The sequence below is a fragment of the Paracoccidioides lutzii genome (assembly GCF_000150705.2).
Source record: "Paracoccidioides lutzii Pb01 unplaced genomic scaffold supercont2.44, whole genome shotgun sequence".
Lineage (NCBI taxonomy): Eukaryota > Fungi > Ascomycota > Eurotiomycetes > Onygenales > Ajellomycetaceae > Paracoccidioides > Paracoccidioides lutzii.
Genome location: NW_015440990.1, coordinates 83,899 through 95,328, shown reverse-complemented (window position 1 = coordinate 95,328; position 11,430 = coordinate 83,899). Strand labels below are relative to the sequence as shown.

At 31.6% G+C, this 11,430-nt stretch overlaps 1 protein-coding gene across 1 annotated transcript; it reads left to right on the top strand.

The window, feature by feature from the left end:
• Nucleotides 1–207: 207 nt before the first annotated feature.
• On the top strand, nt 208–1,452 carry PAAG_08727 (zinc-regulated transporter 1; the record flags this gene model as incomplete). The annotated part of the gene is made up of 1 exon (XM_002789326.2): nt 208–1,452. One exon carries the CDS (start codon nt 208–210, stop codon nt 1,450–1,452), a length of 1,245 nt encoding a protein of 414 aa, XP_002789372.1.
• Nucleotides 1,453–11,430: the final 9,978 nt, after the last annotated feature.

Sequence of the window (11,430 nt, the reverse complement as noted above, 5' to 3'; positions counted from 1 at the left end):
ACGTTCCTCCTAATTGCCTGACCTAACTGTGCCCAATCATACCTATCTACGCCTCAGCAAATTTGCCAGCTTGGGTATCTGATCTCGATCTTCAATCGGTCATTGTCAACGGCAGCTTCGGTTTCCAACAGTCAATATACAGATCCAGATTTATACTAACTTCTTCCCACCGCCGTGCCGCTCCATTGCCGTTCGTGTTCATCCGCGATGCTGGGTACCTCCTCCCGCCTCACAACCCTGCTCGTCCGCCGCGATGAACAGACGAATTCTCCAGGCGCTTGTGCCACTGGCAATGAGTATGATGGCCATCTAAATCTGCGACTATCCGCTGTGTTCGTCATTCTAATCGGATCTTCTATCGGTGCCTTGTTCCCCGTTTGGGCTCGTCCTCGCCGCGCAAACGCTAGCAAAGGACGGCGTGTGGATGTTCCGCCCTGGGCCTTTTTTGTTGCGAAGTACTTCGGTTCCGGGGTGATTGTGGCCACAGCTTTCATCCATCTCCTCGCCCCAGCCCATGAAGCTCTCTCCAATCCATGTCTTACTGGCCCTGTTACCGAATATCCCTGGGTCGAGGGTGTCATGCTTATGACTATTGTTTTACTCTTTTTCATTGAGCTCATGGCGATGCGATATGCACGTTTTGGCGAAGCAGATATTGCCAAGGAACTTGAAAACGGTGCCTGGGATCTGGGCCACGGACATAGCCACGACCATGGCCATAGTAACGGCAAAATCCTTGCCCCAACCCATACCCATAACCATACCAATGACCATGATTCCGTGAACTCTGATGTAAACACCCATATGCCGGGTGAGGACCACCTAGGACATGTGCGACACCACCATACCGACGCAGTTTCTAAAAAGAACTGCCATTCCCTCGTGGGGAAAACAGCCGCAGACTCCAAAAACCACAGTCCGCCAGATCGCCCCCACGGCCATATGGCCCTCGTCGAAGACTACAGCGCGCAATTGACATCCATCTTCATTCTCGAATTCGGCATAATCTTCCACTCCGTCTTCATCGGCCTCACCCTCGCCGTAGCCGGCAAAGAATTCATAACCCTCTACATCGTGCTCGTTTTCCATCAGACCTTCGAAGGCCTGGGACTGGGTGCCCGTCTCGCCACTGTCCCCTGGCCGGGCTCCAAACGCCTTACCCCTTACATCCTCGCCATCGCCTTCGGCCTGTCCACCCCTATCGCCATTGCAATTGGCCTGGGTATCCACGAGACTTACCCCCCTGAGAGCCAGACATCTCTGATCGTAAATGGCGTGTTCGATTCGATATCAGCTGGCATCCTGATCTACACTGCCTTGGTGGAACTGATGGCTCATGAGTTTATGTTTAGCACCACCATGCGGCGTGCCTCGATTAGAACAGTGCTGGCAGCGTTTGCTCTGCTCTGCTTGGGCGCGGCGCTGATGGCCTTATTGGGGAAATGGGCTTAATTTTGATCTGGCTACTTATTTAGTCGAATGGCCATATCATATATAAAACGGCCTCGTTTTTCTTTTACTTTTTTTCTCCTTCACTGTTGCCTGTTTTTAATCTTGGGACTATATGGCTAGGACCTCGCTGGCTATTTATTTATAATACTTGTTTTATTTTAAGTTTGGTTTGGATCTAAAAAAAAAAATGGGAGCGTTCGCGATTTGATATCTAGATGCTCTTTGAAGGATCCATTATTTTTTTTTAAAACCCTTTCAGGCTTCCTTTGCCTCCATTTACTCTCCATGATGTTTATTTCTCAAGGTAATTTCTTGTCATCATTTCCCTTTCCCATGTTCCAGAATTTGGCATATACTCCGTACTAGAGGCTATATATTGCTATGCAGTTTTGCCTATGGTATAATATTTTTGTTAGAACATAGAAACATAAATTAAAAGAACTTTTGGGAGTTGCTTACTTTTGTTCATAGTTTTATCAATCGGCAAACGGTATACATAAACTGCCTCATGAAGAAGTAGTATAATTTCTTGTGCATTAAGTATAGAGACAACAAACTTCCTTTCAAGTAGAGATAATGGACAACTAGAAGGATTCCACTCAAAACACTTTGCAATAAGGAACAATCCAAGTACTGTATCGCTCTTAATGATGAAAGTAAAAGCATAATGAAGATCAGAGGAATGTTAGCAAGATATTGAGACCCTCTAGGTTTTCTGTCCTTGATAGAACCTATACTTGCTAAAGACTGCTCTGTATAGTGGATGGTGCAAATTTGTTTGGTTCTAACACTCACTGGTAATACCTCGAAACCCTTTTTTCTTTCTCCGAGTCCCACGTTGTCAGGGCCCCGAGAGTGCCCGTAAGATTACACAGATAGGTAAAACTATGTCTTAAGGATTGTCCTTGGCCCAGCCCGACGGCGATAATTTCCTTGTCTTTGGCGTTTCGAGCTAAACACCGCAGAATATGATCTAAGGGTGTCGTATGTTGGTGAATCAGGCAATAGTTCTAGAATACGGAAGAACTATCCCTAGTTGATATAATGGGAACCGGGATGAAATCTTCTGTAGACTTGTCTGCACTGGAGGTAGTTTTCGCACTTATCACCCAAACGAAGATGAAGCAAGTTCACACCATGAAGTCACAGATAATCAGATATGCATCATACGATGCGCATGAATCACATCCTTGAATCGTATGTGTAATATTTTCCACCACACTTAAAGCGAAATGCACTTGACCATCTCTTGAGAGCCCCCACTAATGTGTAAAGCAAGAGACGGAGCTTTTCGTGTGCAGGATGAGAAATATCTTCGGACAGTCAGGCACATTTTATATCTCGACCCTTGAAATGGTCGAAGTAGAAAATGAACCATCCACTCAAATGTGGCAGGTGTCCATTTAATACCAATTAAAGAACATTCCAGGGGTGTTGCAGCAATATCCCCCAACCCCATGGAGTATGATATTTCCTATTGAGGTGCAGGTTAGAGTTCCACATGCAATAACTAGTTAGTAGAGAGAACTCAAGAATAACTTAAACCTTCATGCCCAGGTTAACGCCATTATTTTTGGAGAGGAACCACTCTGCTTCTTATACCATGGCCATGGATGGATACAGAATCGAGAAAGGCAGCAGGGTTTTGAACCGAAGGCCACTATTGCAATTGGTTGTCTATTGGTTTTAATCTAATCCAGTGAAACGCATGTCCCATGAATTGGTAATAAGCAGGATGGTGTTTGTTTACCCATGCATATCTGTCTGTGACTTGGCGGAGTTTCACATAGACAGCTATTATTGTTCAGCCGTTGAAGCGATCATCGTCATCTTTTTGTCAAGTGTCATACATCTTCAAGTAACTGGTTAACTGCGTTGACAGATGTAGATGAGTCGACCTCACTTAAAGGCTTCGCTCACCTCTCCACGTGACCTGACCCATCCTAGCCAGACCTGACCTCTCACAATACATTGTATATCATTTACCAATCACATAATTCTTACACAAGCAAAACTATTCTAACTAAAGAAATCACTTAGTTAAGCTAGCTCATATCATGGCTCAAATAAAGTCAGGATGATAACAAGACAACAGCTTCAATTCATCTATCTAACTAGGCAGCTGCGACGAGAATACTAAACTGGGGATTAGAATGAAGAATGAATGAGCAGCCAAATATATGAAGTTGGTTGGGGATCGGATCGGATCAACATGTGCTCTGAATATGGTTGACGTCAGAATGGATCAACCTTTAGAGCGTAGCGGGGCGGATCAATCTTAATCCAAATACAAGCAGCTGCGCCATAACAGCTTATTTCTAAGATGTTTTCACTGCAAAACGGAATAAGAAGAATGTAAGTAGTATTCAAAAGAATTAAAAAAAGGTAAAAAGAAAATAAAATTAATAAATTTATATTAATATTGATATATAGCTTATTTTAAAAGAATAATTAAAAATATTCTTATATTTTTTATTTCTAAACTATAAATATTTTGAAATTATTAATAAATACTTTAAATAACTTAATAATACTTTTATTATATACTTTAAACTATATTATTTATTAAATAAAAATTTTATTTTTATATTTATATAATTAAATAGGACAAAATTGATAAATGATTGATAATTAGTTAATAAATAATTAATAAGTAATTAATAAATAGTTAATAAGTAATTAATAAATAATTAATAAGTAGTTAATAAATAATTAATATATATATTTTATAAATGATTATAAATAATATATAATTTATATGATATCAAAGCTCTCTATACTAGCTTCTTGTTCTCACACAGCTTATCATACTGCTTATTAAAGCACTTTAAAATCAGCATCTTCTAGAGAATCAGTATCATCTTAAAATTCAATATTCAGAATCAGCACAGATCAGTATTTCTCAAAGATCAGTTCTTTAGCATTAGCACTTTTTGAGAAATAGAATCAGCACTTCATGAAAATTCAAATCACTGTATTACTAAATTCTTATTTCATAAAAGATTAAAAATAAAATCTATTGCTACTTATTTATATATATAAACATTTTAAATTCTCAAAATTCCTTCAAAAAATTCAGTGATTAGCTACTATTCAATTTTATATATATATTTTATTCATCACTATTCTCTTCCTTTTATAGTACTAACAGTGTCTATATATCTACTCTCTTATAATCTTAGTTATAGAGCTTCTTATGCTTTCTTTTGATACTTAGTTCATTCATCTTTGTATTCTCATAATTTCTAACCACTCTAATAGAGGTTGCTTATTAAGTCTATAATAATGAGTTCAAAATATAATCTATGAGCTAATACTCTATACATAACATTTAATGAAAAAGTATATGTAGAAGAAACTTTTTATGAATAATCACCAAGTCTGACTTCAGAAAGAAACACTAAAGCCTCTATTATATCAGTTGATAAAGAAATTCAGATAGTTCAACAAGAGCAATAACAGTAAAAGATATATAAAAAAATTCTCAAACTATAATAATAAGTTAATATATTTAGTACAGAACTTCAAATCTTTAAGAGCAAGCAGCATGAAGCAGAGTCAACAGATTATACTATTAGTATCAATCTCACTCCTTTCAAGCCTTATCCTGCACTAATTCAAAAACTCTTAAATGAGTTTAAGATAAAAAGTCTCAAGGAACTAGAAGATTTTATCTCTTCAAGTACTGTCTTTTATGCCTATTAAAGATATTACTTTGAGAATGATAATGAACACAAAATTCTTAAAGCAGTAATACATTTTTATACTAAGCTACAATAGAAATGACAACAATACTACATCAAACTGAAGATATTAATTACCTGAAATGAATTCTATAACTGGATTTATGCTAATACCATTAACTCACACAAGACAAGCTAGAACTAAGAGTTGAAATATCAGACATTGAGACAATCTGAAGAGTAAATCATTTATGACTTTGTTTTCACTCTTTAGTCAATTGAGAATTATATTCTTGAGAAATATAGTGATCATCAGTAAAAGATACATCTATCTGACAAGATTTTACTCTTTCTTTATACAGAATTTAAGAGATATATAGTTAAGCTGTGAGATCTCTTCTACAATACTTTCATCATAAAACTGACTATTGTAAAGAGCAATATTTCAAAACTTATCATATTAGTAAGTGCAACTATACAAGAAAAAAACACTACTCATAGAAAAGATTTACATAATAATATATCAATAATGCTAAAAAAAAAAAAGCTAAAAATGCAAAAAGCACTCTAACATTTAATATGATATTTATTGAAGCTTCACACACTTCAATACAGACTGTAAGACTCAGAAGAACAAGCTCATTGAAGATAAATTCTCAACTTCAAAGTCTTTATTAAAGTTTTTTTTTAAATTAAATTTAAAAAAGGTATAAAATGAATAAAAAGTGTTATTTATACTACAATAATAACTCTTAACATACTTAAAAGTCAGCAATCACTAAGTTTATTCTTTTTTCTTTTTGTCTAAATTTCAACACTTATAGAAGTCATGTCAATTCTCACTTTTATAGATTTTAAAGCTCAGGTAAGTTTTATCAGTAAATTCTGAGTCAAATCATATAAATTGCAATTAACAGAGTACATATTATACAAAATAGAGGAATTTAATGATCATTAAATACACTTATTTGAAATTATCAATTTAGAAATAGAAGTTTCAGATAACAAGAAAACTATAGTCAGAGAACTTCACTCTTTTTATATTATTAAACTTTTAGACTATAATATGATACTAGAATTTTTCTAATTCAAATAGTTTAATTCTCTTATTGATTGAAAGAATAAAGAATTCTATTTTCATTAAATATCAAATAATCAAAAGATAGCTCTGAGTGTAACAGATGCTGCTAATGAATTATTTACTAATACTTCTGACTATATACTTATAATAGTACCTGCCTCAATCTTACAGGCTCTTAAATCTTTCTCTAAAATCTCAATGCTGTCAGAAGTTAGCTTATTTGTAAATACAGCTTTCATCAATAACTTGTCTGACTATGTCTGATTATATGTACATCTTTTCTCTGATGAAGGTACATTTAGTGCATTTGTACCTGATACAAAGTACTCAATTAACCTTGAAAAAGAAGTCAGATTCTCATTCATATCTATTTATAATCTCTTTGAAACGGAGCTAAAAACTTTTCAGGACTATTTGAATAGTGTACTGGAGAGAGACTGAATATCTTCTTCTCAAAGCTCTGCAGATGCTTTCATTCTCTTTATTCTAAAGAAGAATAAAGATCTATGACTTTGTATAGACTATAAAAATTTAAATTATCTCATAATTAAAAACAGATATTTATTATCTTTTGTGAATGAGATGCTAGATATATTCTTTGAAGTATAAGTCTTCTTCAAGATTGATCTTAGAGATACTTATTACAAAATATATATTCAGTACAGCGATATATGAAAAACAGTATTTCAAATATGATATGATCACTTTGAGTATAATATTATATCTTTTGAGCTTACAAATACTTTTGCTATTCTTCAAATCTATATAAACTATATTCTAGTAGATTTTCTTGACATATGCTGTATGATTTATCTAGATAATATTTTTATCTATTCAAACTCAATGAATGAGCATAAGATGTATATATAAAAAATACTTGAATATCTAGATTGTGTGAATCTATTTGCAAAACACACTAAGTGTGAGTTTGTCAAAAATAAAATTTTCTTTCTGAGATCTATTGTTGAATCTCAGAGTATTGAAATAAAATCAGATTAAGTGATAATTATTATAAAATGATCAGTCTCAACTAATATTAAGAAAGTTCAGACTTTCTTAAGATTTGCAAACTTCTATTATCATTTTATTGAAAACTGCTTCAAAATCACAAAGCATCTCTTTGATCTTATAAAGATCTCAAAGAAGAAGAGATAAAAATCACAGTTCATATGAACAAAAGACACTCAACATAACTTTGACAATCTAAAAGAACACTTTATGCAGACTTCTTTACTTACTTATTTTGACTTAAGCTGAGAAACTCAAATTGAATCTAATATCTTTACAGTAGTAATAACTGTTATTATATCTCAAAAATAAGATAATGATTAATGATACTTAATTGCATTCTGATCTTATAAACTTTTATATATAGAAATATAATATGATACTCATTATAAAAAACTTCTTGCAATTATTGCATATTTCAATAATTGATATTCTTATATGAAAAAGAGTCAATAATCAATTTTTATCTATTTTGATCATATCTATCATCAGTATTTCATGACAACTAAAACACTGAATTAATATCTATCTAGATGAATAGAAGCACTGTCAATATATAACTTTATTTTGTAAAACTGCTCAAATAAATAAAACTCAACTGATTAACTCATTCATAATATAAATTACATTAACTGTTTTTATAATGAGATCATACTTTTTATCTAGCAATAGAAGCTTTATCACAGTATCAAATAAAGTTAAAAATTTAACTCTTATAAAAAAGTTATAATTTTTATTAACTGCATTTGAGTCTATGATTAAGAGTATAAACTCTGTGTGAAATCTCTTAATCTCAATACTCTAAGCTCTAAATCTCTCTCAAATCTCACTCTGAGTGTAAATTCTCTCTTATTACTGCATCAGATGCTCACTTACAAGCTCACATTATATTTATTAAAATTATTTAATATGCTGACTAAAAAATCTCTAAGAGAGAGAAGTTTAGTTTCAAATATACATCTTAAAGATTGAGATATTCTCAGATTGCTGATTATTATTTCTACAGTCATTGAATCAATATATATAGATATATCAGAATCTCTCACTTTTTTTCTTATTAAAGCACAGGACTCATACTTCTTTGCAATAGCAAAGAAGCAGAAGATAAGAGATAAAGATATAATCTTGAATAATAATATATTCTGAATCATCTCAAAAAATATTTTAATTCAGATAAATAATAGAGTTTATGTTTTACTGCAATAAGTACTAATCAAAGATATAATCTACATCAATTATTATAACTCATAAAAGAATCATTTTGACATAAAATGATCTATTGAGTATGTTCAAAGTAAGTACTATTGATATAGTCTTATCTGGGATATCACTAAACATGTTCATATTTATAATACTTGCCAAAGGGAAAAAGCACACCATCATAAACAGTATGATAAACTTGGCTCAATTCTAACATCAATTAATTTATAATAAATTATTACTATGAACTTCATCACTGGCCTTTCAGTTATCACCTGGCTAAATAATATTTATGATATAATTCTTATCTTAGTTGATATATTAATCAAATATACTATATACATTCTATATACAAAAGATATTACTATAGAACGTCTTGCAATCATTATCTATACTTATGCTTATAGAATTTTTAATATCCTTAAAAATTATATTTTAAATAGAAGAGCTCTTTTCACAAGTGAATATTGATCAACTCTCTACTATCTATTTGAGATCAAATGAAGGCTATTTATAGTTTTTCATTCACAGACAGATGATCAAACTAAATATCAGAATCAGATACTAAAGTATTATCTTCAATGCTTCATAAATTTTTATCAAGATAACTGAGATAGATGACTATCTTTAATGCAATTCATCTATAACAATTTATGACATAGCTCAATTAATGAAGTTTCAACTTATGCACTTCTCAGCTACAGATTTGCCCTTTAGATAAATATCAGTAATTCACTCTATTCAAGCTTAATTGAGGTAATCAATCAGGATAAAAAAATATAAGTAATACAGAAAAAGATTTAAAAACAGCTGAAGAAGATTAATATTATGCAAAAAATATACTATAACTTCAAACACAGTGTAAAGTACTTCTATGTAATAGACTGAGTGCTTCTCAATAAAAAAAATTTCTACATGCTTTACATTACTAGAAAATTAAATCATAAATTTATTAACTCTTTTCAAATTATTGAATCTTGAAATATATAAATATATAAACTCTCTCTTTTATACTCAATGTGCAATATTTACTCTGTCATTCATATCTCACTGTTTAAGTCTTATAAAATGAGAAATAATAGTATTTCACCCCCAGTACCATAGCTAGTGAATAATGAAGAAGAATTTCAAGTTGAGAAGATATTAAAGAAAGAAAAATATTAAAGTAAAGAATGATACTATATATACTGAATAAACTATAAATCTTTAGATAATATATAAAAATCTCTTAAAAATATTTAAAAAACTAAGATATTTAATATTTTTAAACAACAGAAATCACAGTGACAAGCATGTTAGACTCACTCTGAAAAGTGTATTAAGCAATAATTCTTTCTCATGCATGCACTATTTTCACTACTTTTTCTCAAATGAGTTTTTTTTTTTATGTGGTTTTAATGAAGCAAGCAAGGCATTAAAAATTAATAAGTCTTCAGAAAAAATTTATTTTATTATTATCTAAACAAGTTAATAACTCAGATGTATATCTTTAGTTCTCTCTGATTTAATTTCTATTTATAATCATTATAGTTATTATATACTATTCAGAAATAATAATTCTTTTCTTTTCAAGTTTAATATTTTTCTTCTCAGTCAACTCAGAGTTTTTCATCTCACACACAACTTCTTTCTTCATATTTTCTCACTTTTCATTTTCAGAGAACACTATCAGCATACTTGTAGTCTCAATTCAATGCTGAGCACAATAAGCAACATCAATTAAAACAGCAGTATGAGCTTTCACTGAATGAATAGCATGAGAAAAAGCTATCAATACTGCTATCAGATGCAGTAGCTTGACTCAATAATATAAGATCTTTATTGATTTCACTTGCTCTGTAAAGAATAGAAAATTCTGAAAAGCAAGTAGCTGACTCAACTCAGAAGACAGAGGAAGCTAAATAAATAATTATTAGTCATCACAATAAGTAAAGAAGCTAAATACACACTATACTCATTCAAATACATGACTTATGTGCAAGGCAGCAAAGACTACAGTATTTTTCACAGTAGAAATAATCACATATCACAGATAAACTACTCAGCTTGAGCAAGCATCACTCATAGAGATATCTTTAATACAAAGTCAGTCATATGATCAAACAATCATAAGCTATGACTCAATAGATCTGTCAACCTATCATCATACATATGATGATATCAAACACATTAAAAAACAGAAGAGCTTACTCAAAGATCAAAGAGTGCAGGAATTGATTCTGTCATATTGACAGATACAAGAAAGAAATAAGAAAAGTTTCAAGATTAGAGACAGCAGCAATTGCAAAGAATCTATAATGATTCTAATTGTGAAATTGTAAAAGAAGAAAAGTTTAAAAAGTAAAAAATATCTTCTCTCTTTATTCTTATAATAATAAATACTCTCATAACAATTATTTTACACAATCAGTCCCTTAAAATTACTAAATAAGCATCATAAGTGTTATCCTCTATATCAACAAACACTTCACACTCATATCTCTATATTTAAAATCAATTATTTTTCAGAGCTGCCAAGATCAGTATCTATGAAAGAGGGGGTAACTGTGATATTAAAACTCTCTATACTAGCTTCTTGTTCTCACACTACTTATCATACTGTTTATCAAACTATTTTAGAATCAGATTTTCTAAGTTCTTACACTCACTTACTAAAGTACTTATCTTCATACTGCTTATCAAAGTACTTTAAAATCAATATTTTTTAGAGAATTAGCATCATTTTAAAATTTAGTTCTTTAGTATCAGCACTTTATGAAGATTCAGATTACTATATTACTAATTTCCCATTTCATGAAAGATTAGAGATAAAATCTATTGCTATTCATTCATATATATAAATATTCTAAATTCTCAAAGTTTCTTTGAGTGATTCAGTGACTAACTACTATTCAATTCTACATATACATTTCATTCATCACTATTCTCTTCTCTCCATAGCACTTGCAGTATCTATATATCTACTCTTTTACAGCCTTAGTTATAGAGCTTCTCACGCTTTCTTTT